Source organism: Falco naumanni, assembly GCF_017639655.2.
Source record: "Falco naumanni isolate bFalNau1 chromosome 20 unlocalized genomic scaffold, bFalNau1.pat SUPER_20_unloc_1, whole genome shotgun sequence".
In the NCBI taxonomy this organism is placed as follows: Eukaryota; Metazoa; Chordata; class Aves; order Falconiformes; family Falconidae; genus Falco; species Falco naumanni.
In genome coordinates this window covers 972,654-986,362 of record NW_024427345.1, presented here as the reverse complement: position 1 = coordinate 986,362, position 13,709 = coordinate 972,654, and the positions used below count along the sequence as shown (strand labels likewise).

The following is a 13,709-nucleotide window of genomic DNA, read 5'->3' as shown; positions in this document are numbered from 1 at the left end:
AAACGAAAACTGAAGCTATACAAGATTTTAAAAGGAAGCAACAGAAACAGAAACAGGCAAAATCCGCCCCAAATTGGATCTGACCATTTGAAAACGCTGCAAACACCACGAAATGCCTTTTAAAACGCAAAAACACTGGGAAACTTCATCTTTCTCCACGCACCCATTTTAAATTTAACATCTGAAGCGAAAGAAAACCTTTATCTGTATTTATTTATTCCTTTATTTACTCCCCAATTACAAATCCGACCCAATATTATCTTTCTTTCGGGTTAACTCCCACCAAAACCTCTCTTGGCGTGGTTGTTGAAGGCGCTTTGTGCAGATAAGTTTGGAGGGGTTTTGATAACCTTGACTTTGTGGGGATTTTTTTTTTGCTTTTTTTTTTTTCTCCTGTGGGTATGGGTGAGGGGGTGTGTGCAATTGCAACTCAACTGCCAGATAATATCATTTCCCTTTGGATGCGGAATGGTATTAAAAAAAAAAAAAAAAAAAGAAAGAAAGAAAATAAAGAAAAAATAAAGGATAAAAAAGAGAAGTGTTTCTGGGGTTTGCTTTTAAAAAGGCCAATTTTGGAGAGGGAAGCGCCAGAGGATAGGTTTTGCTGGTGCCACAGACCCGAGGTGTGTGTGCATGGGGGTCCACACACGACCCACATGCATGCAGCCCTGCATGCACATACAACGCCACATTTCCCAGCCATCATTCTGCTGCTGGAACCCTAATTATAGCACGGATCCTGACACACGGCGGATATTTTAATCCACATACCACAGGCAAACCATGCAACCCGTTGCTTAGATCTAGGCAGGATTTTCTACCAACTTTTTAGAGAAATTAAATTCATCCCTTCGCATGTTCCTCACTTATTGACCTGAAAGAAGCCTCAGAATCCACCTAGCTTCAATTTTGGACAGGAACAAACCCGAATATTCACATACACGTAGATTTCAAGCCATATGCAATCTCTATAGTGAAAATAAAACGTCTTCCATGAAAGCCTCTTTTCAGAAAATACCAAATTTAAAACATCTGCTCAACACACAGAAACATTTTTTGCCTTCGCAAACAAGACCTCAATTCGCCAGGAAAAAAAAAAAAAAAAAGCAGCTTTTTCCTCTCTGAGTCTCCCAACGAGCTTCCAAGCCACGAAATGAACCACACTGCACAACTCCAGCCTGAGATGTTTGCAACTGCAAATTAGACTCTACGCATTTTAATTTTTTACCCTACTTCAACACCGAGCAAAGCCAAAGAAGACAAATCCTCTTAGCACACGGAAATAAAGCATTTACATAGAAAGCGATATGAAAGGGAAAATAATCAGGGTTCATCTGCCTTAAAAACCACAACCCCCCTTGCAAGCGACACCCCCAAACAAACAAGCCCCAAGTCTCGGCAATTTCAAAGCAAAGCCACCTCATCTTATCACATTCTGCAGCGTTGACTGCAAGAACCTTTTTTTTTTTTTTTTTTTTTTTGCATAAGTACATGCACAGCAAATTTTCTCCATAAAAAGAACGAGGGGACGAGTTCTCAAATAGCTGTCTGCTCCTTTTTCTCAGCTCTTAAATATATATTAAAAAAAAAAAAAAACCACACCAACAAAACAAACAACCCAAAGCAAACCACCCAACAGTTCTAGGAAGATTTTTTTTCCCCAAAAAGACAGCAACAATACAGAACATTATTGTGCCAATTTCTGGAGGAGAAGTTGGCTGGGTAGAGAGCACGTTAGTGCATATTCGCAGTACTCTAGCTCTTATTAGCTATGGATGATTACTAATTGCTGAAATTAGCTATTGGTAATGAATGATTCCCTTACCTTTTGCTTCATTGTCAGAATTGTCAGTGCTGGTGTCAGTGTTTTTATTCAGCTCTTTCTCTGCTTCCGAAGGACTTATTTTGGGTGCTGGGGCGCTTTTTTCTGTTTTAATTTCGTTCGTGGATGTGTTCTGAGTATTATCTGTTTTTGTGTTTTCGGGAAAACTCACTTTAGCCACCGGGGGCGGAGGAGGAGGAGGAGGTGGTGGTGCTGGTTCCAGATGCTCATTCCTTGGGTTCAGGCTCGCCCTGGATTCAAAACTTGCCTCAAACTCATTTGGATTGCTGCAGTTTGACGTCTTCTCCATGGAGGGGTAACCTTGGCTCGCTCGGTAGTAGCTAGGAACGGGGACTTCATGGTCATTTAGGCAAGACTCAGGCATTTGGTTGGGGTAGAGGGCCGTCTCTGTGGCATTTTTTGCCCTTTTATCAGCGTTATACATACAGCAAACATTCTCTTCCTTGACATTGGTTGGGAAGGAGCAGGATGGGAGCTGTCTTGCAACAGGTTGCTCGATCCTGTACGTATTTTTGGGGTCACACCAAGTGTCTAGCTGAGAAAGGTAAGATGGATAGGTGCTGAGAGACAAGGTAGCGCTATTCACCTCGTCCCTTTTGGAAAGAGACGGGATAATTCCACAGTTCCTCATGACTCCGCAGCTGAAATCGCTCCCAGGCTGCATGTACATCCCTTGGCTGGAGGAATAATTCTCCCCTCTACAGGTACCGGCCAACGAGTCCATCAAAAACGAGTTAGAAGTCACATTGTTGGGACATGACATTTTCAGAGAGGGTTTTTAAGGAGGAATACTCCAGCCAGGGGCTGACATCTTTTTTTTAGGGGGAAAAAATATCAAGCACCATAATTATCCACGCATCGCTCTCCCCCCCTCCACCCCCCCACGTGATGCCCAGGCCAATGAGGATTGAAAATGGCCTTGATGATTCAGACGGGGGCGACGTCACGGGGGTCAAGTTGTCGGGACCGGGAGCGGCACCGTGGAGCAACAGCGACATCTGCCAGCACCGGGCCGGGACCTGCCGGCGAACAAAGGCAGAGCCCCGCCGCCCGCTCCCGCCCGCCCGTTTGTTTACCAACGGAGCCACGCGTGGAAACGGGGCAAAGGAGCGGGGCCACCGAAGAAAGAAAAAATTACAAAATTTATATCGATTTTGAAAATTTTTTAGTTTATTTTTTTTAAAATGTATAGGGGGAGAGGGTAAAATTTAAATTAAAGAATCATCCCCTCCCCTTTTTTCCCCCTCTTCCCGTGCCTTCTCGGAATTACCTTTTTGCGCCCCAAAACCAATTTTTAATTGTTGCCTCCCGACGCCCCCCTCCTCTCTCCTTCTCCTTCCTCCGCTCGCTTGCATCTTCCCCGCCCTCCCCAGCGAGGCTGGGCATGGGCGAGCTCCTCTGGGCTGAGCCGGCTGCTGCGCTGCTGCTGCTGCTTGGCGTTATTTTTATGCGTATTAAAATTATTTGGGTTTTTTAGGGGGGTAGATGGGGTTTGGGGGGTGCGGTGGGGTGATGCACTCGGCGCGGCTTTGCTTTCGCTGTTTCGAGAGAGATGTGGGAAGGGGGGGGGCGGGAATTGGGGAATAATTCAGAGACCCTTCAGGCAGGCATTTCCCCGAAACCCCGAAGCTCCTTAGAGCAGGTTGGATATTTCCCAGGCAGCTTTTTTAATGAAGAAAAAGACGATGAAAACCTAGTTTTGCTTTATATTCCCTTTTCTTTTATTCCCGGCAGCAGAACAGCTTCGCCCTCCCTGACTCTGCGAAGACAGCTTTTTTTAATTATCCACTTTCATTCCCGAACTGTCTTAAGTTTCTGGGATAAAATGGCATGTGTGGTGTTGTGCAGGGGAATGGAAAAAAACCCAACCAACATAACTCCTCGTGGAAAGGAAAAAAAAAAGGGGGTCGAATTTGTGCAAAGGGAACGACTTTGGAGGGTGACCTGGTGGAGCGCGGCGGTGTGGTGGGTTCTCTCCCCTCCCGTCCCCCCGTCTGCTCCCTCTTTCTTTCCGGAAAATATCTACCGGGGAGGTGGGCGGGGGGGGGGGGGGGGGGGGGAGGGAAGGGAGGAAAATCCAACCTGAGACTAGCTACATACCCTGCAGAAGGCTTTGCAAACTGAAACTCCCCTGATTTGGTCGGATTTTATTTGATTTTCATTTCCTCTTTTTTCCTGGAGTGATTTCACGAGGAAAGTTACTTTTCTCTTCAATATTTCCTCTCTCCTCTTTTGTGGCGCAATTCGCTGCGATGGCAGCTCAAGTTGCTGTTTTCTTTTAAATTTTAAATCTCCGAGCAAGATTTGATGCCTTAAAGACGACGGAATTTAAACATTGGTAGTTATCGTGCCCTTTCCCCCAACTTAATTTTCTTTATTATTTTCTAAATCGTGTAGTAATTAGGCTCTATAGGGTTTTTGTCATCATTCGTCCTGGCGTGTTGTAATGCTGGTGGGTGAACTCTGATTTTAGGCGAAGCGGCGGATTAAAGCAATGGTGAATAAATAAATAAAAAGGGAGATAGCCCGGAATTTCAAGATCATTACGATTAGAAAGAGACGGGTTCAGAGTCACTTTCAAGGGAAACAAAAAGAAAACGCCACCTTTCATAAAAAAAAAAAAAAAAAAAGAACAACGGGGGTGTGGGGGAGAGAGAAAAAGAAGGAAAAAAGGTAAAGAATGGGGAGAAAAAAGAAAAAGAAGGGGGAGAAAGGAAAGGGAGCAAAATCGTGGAGAAAAAAAAAAGTACATTGGAGCAGAGAAAGTGGAACTTGACCGTTTGGGGTGATTTGTAACGGTTTAGAGCAAAGTCCTGCTTAAATATTCTCACGTCTGCAAACCTGTTTTCCCAAAGATTTTCAAAAGCAGGGCTGTAAAATTTCCCTCGACTTAACTTTCAAGAGCCTTGCGGGTCTTCTCTCCGCATCAAGTAGGACAAGTTTCAATATCTTAGGCCGAAAAAGCCTAAAAGTGCATAATCCTATTTCGTGTGCCCCCTTCCCCAGCACAGTAAAAGCTTTCGTAGGCTTCAGACGCCATTTGGTTCCCCTGGAAAGCTATTTGCGACTTTATTGCCTCTATTTGTGTTATCTGCATAGGTCTTTTTAAAACAGTTTGATAGAAATCGTTCAGTTTTATGATATCCAACGAAAATTCCACATAATATTTATAAGCAAAGAATAAAACTTTAGTATGGGAGCCAATATTTTCTCATTTATAGGTGATGAAATTAAAGACCAATGCAATTTTGTATTATATTGTGCTTTTTTCCCCCCGGTTTGATTCCCCCCCCCCCCCCCCCCCTTTATTTTTGCAGCTGATGTGGCTGGCCAATAATTTATGCTGCTCAGTCAAACAGTTACACATGTGCATTTTTTGGGACACCAAAATTTGACCTCATAGCTTCCTGTATTGCCTGCCTAAAGATTAAATACGTTTTCCTGATTTTTTCGCCCTGCATTCTGGTGTGTGCTTTGTCGAAGGAGATATGAAGGAGTTGCACGGAGCCCATCAAACGTGACATTAAATAATTTGAATTTGCTTCTCCGCAGAACCAGGCGCTTCGCAAGAGCATCTCGAGCAAACCTCCCCATCCGGGTTGCTGGAGAAAGCAAAAAACGGTGCTGGAAACCTCATCTTTTATGAATGTCTAAACGTTGTGAGTATAAAATAAAGATTTACACCGTTCATAGGCGTTTTGTTTACTAGGGTTTGCCAGCACAAGCTAGCGATGTAAACGTTTGGAGGGTTTCAAGCCTGGTTCCCGAGTTGCTAATCAGCATCTTCGGGAGCACAGTGGGATGAGTAAATATAAAATCAGGTTGTTCATAAAAATATGAGCTGAAAATGTCTCGAAACTTCACTGTGATGGGGTTTTTGGCCGTGGAAAAAGAAAGTTGACGTTAGGAAGCAGCACAGAGGCGTCTCCAGGAGACCGAATATTGTTTAAAGTTTAAAATAATTAGAAGTATGATAAACATGGGTCATTAATGGAAAGAGAAATAAAATTCATCAGCCTAAGTGGAACCCCCGTTGGGAAAAATGCTTTACTCTAATTACAGAAAATAAATACGAACAAATGCTATTAAAACTTAAAAGGAGAGAGTCTACCCGTGGTAAGGACTTTAATAACCTACTTTGAATTTTACACACTTTTAGGGGAACCATATACACGTCCGATGTTCATCCCCCGCCACCGTCGGGCTGCCACCCTTACGCGTTTCCTCGAAAGCTGCTCTCCCACCCCCACCCCCCACCCCCCAGCCCCGTGGGTTCAACCTGGCCCTTTTGGGCCAGTTCAGGGGGTTTTACCCAATGAACTCCGAGGCACAGCAAAAAAAGTGGGGGTTTGCCCTTCCTTTCACGGCCCCTGTTCTCCTGGGGAGAGGGGATGCCTGAGCGGGCTGTCCCCGCGTCCTCCCATTGTCCCCAGAGTCCCAGACAGCGCAATTGCCCTAAAACGTCCCCAAACCAGCGCTGGGGATGCCCGGGAAGCCGCGGACCTTGCTAGGCAGGGACGAGGGGCTGGGGGGGGAGATGCCAGAAAACCCCGTCTTCTTCCCATCACCCCGAGGAGTATATAAATGTCTACGATTTCCAAGACAAAGCATCTCTCAGGCTTCCTCGGAATATTTTACCTGTCCCCTTTTCAATCTAATTATTTAACCGTGAGTTATGTATAGAAAGTGTTTCTTATGCCCATTGTATTTTTTACCAAGTTTTCTTACGTTTTTATGACAAACATTCATTTTCGCTTCGAGGAAGTATTTGGTAGCAACACTTTAATGATTACCTTAAATTTGTATTTCTGCCCGGTATTATGCCCTATGTTGTAGCGGAAATAATTCTGATTTATGACAAAGTACACTGGAGTACAATAACAGCGATGCAAAAATAAAACCCACGCCTTTATATGTTGGCTTAGAAACTGTAAACTATCACCACAAGAAATCTATCAAACTTTACAATCCCTCTTACCCTGCTTCCTTCTTTCTGAGTAACTTAAGTCAAAGAATTATGGAATGATATTATGTTCCTTGAGGTGGTATTGAAAACTGTGTTCAAGCTTTTCTACCCCCAACATAGCACCCATGGACTGGATGGAGGTTCGACCCCTTTCCTTTCCCTTTGATCATTAAGGCGAAATTTGGAAAGTGTAATTCATACATAAGCAAGAGCAGGCAGGGTGACAGAGCACAACGATGTGACACGGGGATTTTGGAGGAGTTTATTCAGTGCTGAAATGTTTCCTTTAATTTTCCAGCCGCGTTAACAAACTTAAATATTGTGCCCACACACACACAAAAAAAAAAAACAAACCCACAGAGAGAGAGAATAATTTCTACCAGAGGTGTGTAGGTTCGGGTGGAAGCTCTGGAAACGTGTATTATTGCACGTTTGGAAAATTAAAGTTTTTTTTTGTGGGGGTTTTGGGGTTTGGGATTGTTTTTTGGGGGTTGGCGGTTTTTTGTTTTTGTTTTTAGTCTGGGAAATACTGGTGGCCGCGCTGCGGTTTTTAAGCTGCAAAATAACTGAGCAATGTGGATTTTGGAGAGCCCCTTTTATAAAGTTTAAAAAAAAAAAAAAAAAAAAAAGTGAAGTTGAAAGAGGCGAAGAGTAACGATGAAAGGTAAAAACTGCAAACAATGAAGGACGTGCTAAAATGTGGGTCTGCCCTGCGAGTTAAGAGCAAACCTCAAAGAATTCCTATTTTTCACATATGACGATAGGAAAATGATTCCTTTCAAAGTTTTTTAAAACACTGATAATTTAACAGGCGTCTTTGAAGCGGCAACGCCGGTCTGCTGAGCGCCTCAAAATAAACATTATTGTTTCAATTACAGTTTTAGCAGAATATCGAGAGCACCGCGAGGACGGGCGATTAACACTCCCGTTTCTTCTTCAGCAAGAAAAAGAAGCAATTTGGGCAAAATAAAATCCCAATAAATAGAAATTTCACACCTAGCCATGGAAATACGCTGGAGAGATCGGAGCTCAAGCTTGACCTTTTTCTTTTGCTGTATTTGCCTACATTTGCGAGTCTCTACCTTCCAAACGCACACACTGCCGCAGAGGTGGAGAGTGCTGGGAAACGTATGTGCAGGGAGAGGAATTCTCCTTTTTATTTTTTTTTTTATATATTTTTTTCCGTACCTGCAGCCCTCATCCTGAGAGAGAACCTCGAACATCTCCTGCTTCCTTAATCCCGGGCTCTTTGCAAACCCCAAAGAGTTTCGGCTGTTTTTTAAAAATTAACCGTCATTTGCAGAGTCACACACGGTTTATATCAAACACATCTTTAAAGCAGAGGACTGCAGATTTTCTTGAGCATGTATCACCTAATTCAAAGAAAGGAATTAGGCCGCTTTTTGACAATTAAAACGAACGAATTTACTTTGCTACTTGTAACACATAAACAATTGTAATGTTTACATTAAGCCTTCCCCCCCCCTTTTTTTTTCCAAAATGAATAAAGTTTTTTTATGGGCTCCATCAGCAATATGTTCCAGCCTAATTCCTCAACTCTAGATTAAAAAAAAAAAAAAAAAAAAAAAAAAAGCCTTGTGAGGTTGCAAACCACATTCTCGTGGTTTCATGTTGTAATTTAGAAGTTATCAAAAGCAGAGAAACGTGCTTCCATCTAACATATGCTGTGCATCCCTCCATCCCCAACTTTATGAAAGGCGGATAAGCCAGGCCTTAATGAGCCGCCATTTTGGGGCAAAATAATAAAACTCATATTTTTAATATATTCCCGGACAGCGGAGGGGCAGCGCAGCTATGAGCTGCCCCCACACCGCCCTCGTGTCCCTTTTTTTGGGGGCATTTGTTTTTAGGGGGCCATTTATTTGGGGGAGAGCTATTTCTTTATGGAAGGCCATTTATTTTTGGAGGTCTATTTAATCATGGGAGACTATATTTGGAGGTCTATTTATTGGGGGGGTCTATTTATTTTTAGGAGTTTGTTTTTTTTTTTCTTTCGGAGGGGGGGTAAAAATCAAATCGCAAGTTTGCAAACGTTTTGCCTCAAATCCGCAATTCCTTCCCCAAAGTTTTCTCCCTCTCCCCCCCTCCCTCCCTTCTCCTCCCTCCTCCTTTTGCCGGTGGCTTTGCAATATTTCAGCAGCAAATTCGCCGCCGGTCCCCCCTCGGCAGAGCGGTGCTTCAGGAGAACCAATTTAATTGCCTTTCGCCAAGGTTATGGGCCACCAGGGTCCCTGGGAGAGGGCTCCAGGACTCGGGGGCTGCTGCCTGCTTGCCTGTGCCCAGCCCTGCCTCTCCGCCGGGAGCAGCTATTGCTCCTATAAAAGTTCCTCGTACACAAATAAATGAATTCACCCTAGGATCCACAGGCGAGGATTAGCTCAATTGATGGTCGATTCGAGTCCACTTGCCAAAACCACTGGCTTTCTTCTTCGCTTTTGCGAAATCCCAGCTCTGGCCAAGCTGCAAACCAACGTCAAACCCGTGAGGAAAAGTGGAAATGGTCAAAAGGATGGATTTCCCCTCACGGCTATTGTGTGCCGCTCTTGCTGAGTTGTTCAGCTGAAGTTGTTTATTTACATGCCACCAAGGAGGTTTCGCCTTATCACACTGTCAAGTTTACGTGCTTCTGCCCTGGCACCTTCGGGAGAGGCTGCGTGGGGCCGTGTGGGTGCCAGTGGGTGCGTGTGCCTGGGTACGTGCGGCCCCGTCCACACAACGAGGATTCTGGACACTTTAATCCAGCACTTGCAGCTCTACAGATCCCCCCTCCCCAAACAAGCTTCTTTTTTTTCTTCTTCATTTTTTTCCTTTTTTTCTTTTTCTCCTTTCCTTTTTCCTTTCTTTTCTTTTTTTCCTTTCTTTTCTCTCTCTCTCTCTTTTTAATTTTTAAAAAAGAATTAATTTGCTTTGTAAGGAAGCCAGCATAAGTGAACATTATTATCCCGCAAGAAGCCAATTAGAAGCCGGCCCCCTCGCCTCCTTCCCTCTGCAATATTTCACAACAAAGTCACCCAGAGCTGCTTCCAATATGTTGTGTATGAAATCCAGGGAGCAATAGGAAACAGGTTGGGTTGGTGTGTTTGTACGTCACATGGAAAGGGCTTTTGTAATTAGTCTGGGTGTCATTAACGTAGAGCACAGAGCGAGCTCCCCAGCCTATGAGGGAGGCTTTATTGTGATGGACATCCAAGGTAGGAATAAAGCTGGTGGAAAAGCCTAAATGCGTGCTGGGAATTAAAAAAAAAGGGGGGGGGGGGGCGTGGAAAAAAGAAAAAAAAGAGGAAAAACTTGTAAAACTTTTACGCCAAACAAAGTTATAAAAACTTTTCATGCGTTAAGATATCAAAAGCTTTATAACAATAATAAAGACTGTGTGCCGTGTGTGTTAAACCTGCTTCGAAATGCATTAAATGCTGCGCGGCTGAGTTAAATATTAAGCATCATAAACGCCACGCGGGGTTCAAAATTAGTTTGGGGGTGGGGGGTGGGTGGGGTCGGCGGAAAAATGTGGGGGGGCCCCCCACCCTGGCTCCCTGGAGGCGGGGCGGCCGGGGAGCCGCGACCCTCTCTGATTCCACTTTATTACAAAAGGGTTAAAGGTGATGGACTTGACTTTATTGAAGTTCAAAGACATCATATATTCACATTTTTCTTCCTGTGGGTCTCACTCCCACCCCTGATCACCCAGCCCGCCTCGGAAAACCCCTCGCCATGGCAAGTTTTGGTTTTCTGTGGTTAAATGGGAGCCGGCACCCAAAACCCCGGCGCCGGACCCTCCCCTCGCCCCGCCGCATATGTCGCCCTCCGTATAGGTGCACACACACTGGGTTGGCGAGATACATATGTCTCAGCCCTGTTCTGCTTGTACGCTCCCCCACTGTGGTACCCAAAGCATCTTCAGCGACCCCCCCCCCCGCCCCGTCCTCCGCCAGCCCCTTCTCCCCCCCCTCCCCAGAACATTAACAGCCCTTTTCCTACATGGCACTGATGCTTAATGCTGCTGTAAACTCCCACATGGTCTATAAACTTGGATTTTACAACTAGCATTCCATTTTAGCTCGCGAAAACTTTGAACTAGGCCTACAGTTTCATTGTGCTGCAGTTGAACTGGAGCCTTGGAAAAGGCGGGGGGGGGGGGGGAAGGAGAAAGGCAGGGAGGGGGAGAGAGAAGAGGGGGGGGAAAAATTCCCTGGGCAAGACTCCCTTATTTGTTTACTATTTACTGCGGAAGTCTTTTCCTTTAGCCAGACGGGGTAATTAAGAAAAATTAAGCTGTTTAGTGCTGCAGTCTTTATTACAATGTCTAGACTAGCCGCTTTTGTCCGGACAGCCGCTGCTGTTACGGAGCATTAACTGCCTCTTCTGACCTCCCGATATTCACCTTATTGCACCTCTCTCTAGTTTTCCTAACCTTGGGAAGGTTTGGCAAACACTCATTAAAGAAAGGTGCTTTCCCCCACCCCTCTCTCTTTATTTTATTTTTGCGGTGGAGGATAAGCCCCCTCCTCAGTCTGGTCCCGGCGCGCAGCTACATCTGCCAGGAAGATGGCTCCTATCTTCAGCTTGTCTATTTTACTTCGCAGCCCGGGGGGAAAAAAAAAAAAAAAAAAGGAAAAATATCCCCAAATCCCCTCCTTACGCCTAGTTTATTGAATGTAAAGCTTAGGCGAGATTTTAGGCCGGGGGCAAGCGTCCTTTCAGCTGGCAGCCTTTGCAAAAATAAATATAAGGAAATAAAGCAGCGCTTCGCCATCCTCCGAGCCCCTTTTTCTTCCCTTTCCCACTCTTGTAATGAGAAACATGCCTCTGAACATCCTTTCAAGATCATATCGTGGTGTAACCAGGACGGGTCTATCACGAAAGCTTTAAGTTGGTTTGCATTTAATCGCGGGGGGGTGCGTAGGGGCGTTCAGATGGGTGCAAACGAAGAACATTTTTGTGGGTTTAGCATTTTTTTTCCCCTACCGTTGTCAAATAAAATCAGAAGACACCATCAAAGGGGTTTTCATTCAACAGGGTTGTATTTAAAAGCAAGTATGAGAATTTTACAAGAACACTCTCAATGGATGGGAATATAATGTGCTGTTTCTTGGCTGCTGGGGGTTTTATTCCCCCCCTCTTTGTCCCACCCCCCCCGCCCTCGTCCATATGCACAATCCCATCAGAAAGCAGGAGAGCATCCAGATTGGAAACCTCGAACATAACCCCCCCTCCCCCCCAAAAAAAACCAACCCCCCTTCCGAATTGTTGTATTTACACAAAATACATGCACCACATCACCAACGGCATCTTCGGGATTTCTTTGTCCTTGAAAACGTTGTGTTGCTTTCGGACACTGCGAGAAAAAAGTCATTGTGCAAACAGGGTAAAAAAAAAATAATCACTTTTATGCCCTGTGCCTGGGAGTTGAACTTGTTTTCCTTAAGCAGGAATTTAAGGACTTGACTTTGCATTTGTGCTTTGTATAAGGTATCCTTGACTCATGGAAATGCAGCTTGTTTCTCGGTGTAATTACAGTTTCATTCATTTTTAAATTTTTGTTTTTTAAGAAGACTAATATATTGTTCTCATGAAAATGCAAAAAGATTAACTACAACCGGAAAACAGTGAAAGACATCTGGAGCCAAATTCAGAGTAGGATTAGTGGGCCAAGAAAAATCCTATAAATTTCAGTTCGCTGATGAATACAATGAACTCCACACCAAACGTGTGCTCCAAGGTGGAGGTTTCATATTAATGCCAGTCCTATTAGAGCAGATTGCAGCGAGTCCCATGAATACGGATGATGATATTTCTGATATGCATTCAGGTATTTAAACTCCTATGGAAGAAACCCACACCACAATGACCGCAAAGAGGCTTTTAAGAGGGGAAATTCTAATAAAATGGTCAAATAAAATCATAATGTAGAACAGCTTGCAATGTCTTTATTTGCCACAGAATTTCACAGAGTATCCCGGGGACTCACTTTACATACACAAAGAATTGGTTTTAATTATTATTCTTTTTCAGGATTTTTTTTCTCTTGTTGTTCTTCGTCTCCCATTTCGGGGGGAAGGGGGGGAGGGAAGAAAAGAAAAGAAAATGAAAAAGAAAAAGGATAAAGGAAAAAAACAGCACTACGAAATTTATTTACAAACCATTTCAGAGCCAGTTATTGCAAATGTATTTTCTCCTGGATTTACCCCCTCCCGACTCCAAATGTAGGAATGATACTGCAGAGGATATATATATATATGGATATATACACGCTCACTCCCATATATATATGCATATATATATTTTTAGATAGAAAAGGTGGATGGAGGAGGTGGAAATAATGACCTTCCTTAGTACACAGATGAGCGGGGTGGGTATGAATGTGCACACACACACACATAGAAGGACACACATGTCTGTGTGCATACACACACACACACACACACACACACACACTCTCTCTCTCTCTCTCACCCCAGATGAAGTGATTCGATCCTAACAGGGAGACTTTGGCCGCTCTTGTGATAACACAGCTGCATACTGAAATCACCGTGGTAGTAACACCCAGCACTGCGATTTATTCAAATGGACAGGGTGCCTAAATAATAATATACAATAAAATAATAATAATAATAATTAAAAAAGGGTGAATCCCAACCTGTTCAGGAAAAAAAAAAAAGAAAAAAAAAAAAGAAAAAAGTTAAATAAAATGTTCATGGAATTCAAGTCCTTGAAGCGGGAACTGAAAGAAAATCTCACTCCTTTTGTTACTCAGCACTGTCCCAGACATACAAATATAAGTAACGAAAAGGCTTAAACTTTGAGGTTGCTTTGTCGACTCAAAGGGCAAACCCATGCTCGCAACTGTTCCTCCTCAATACACAGACACTTCACCAGGAG

General features: G+C 44.0%; 1 protein-coding gene across 1 annotated transcript in view; it reads right to left on the bottom strand.

The window, feature by feature from the left end:
- The window catches only part of HOXC10 (homeobox C10), a 4,641-nt gene extending 1,996 nt beyond the window's left edge, over positions 1-2,645 (bottom strand). Inside the window, exon 1 of the mRNA XM_040581135.1 lies at positions 1,826-2,645. Within this exon, the coding sequence (XP_040437069.1) occupies positions 1,826-2,606 (781 nt within the window). The 5' untranslated portion in view covers positions 2,607-2,645. The remainder of the gene's footprint in view (positions 1-1,825) is intronic.
- Between the last annotated feature and the right edge of the window lie 11,064 nt (positions 2,646-13,709).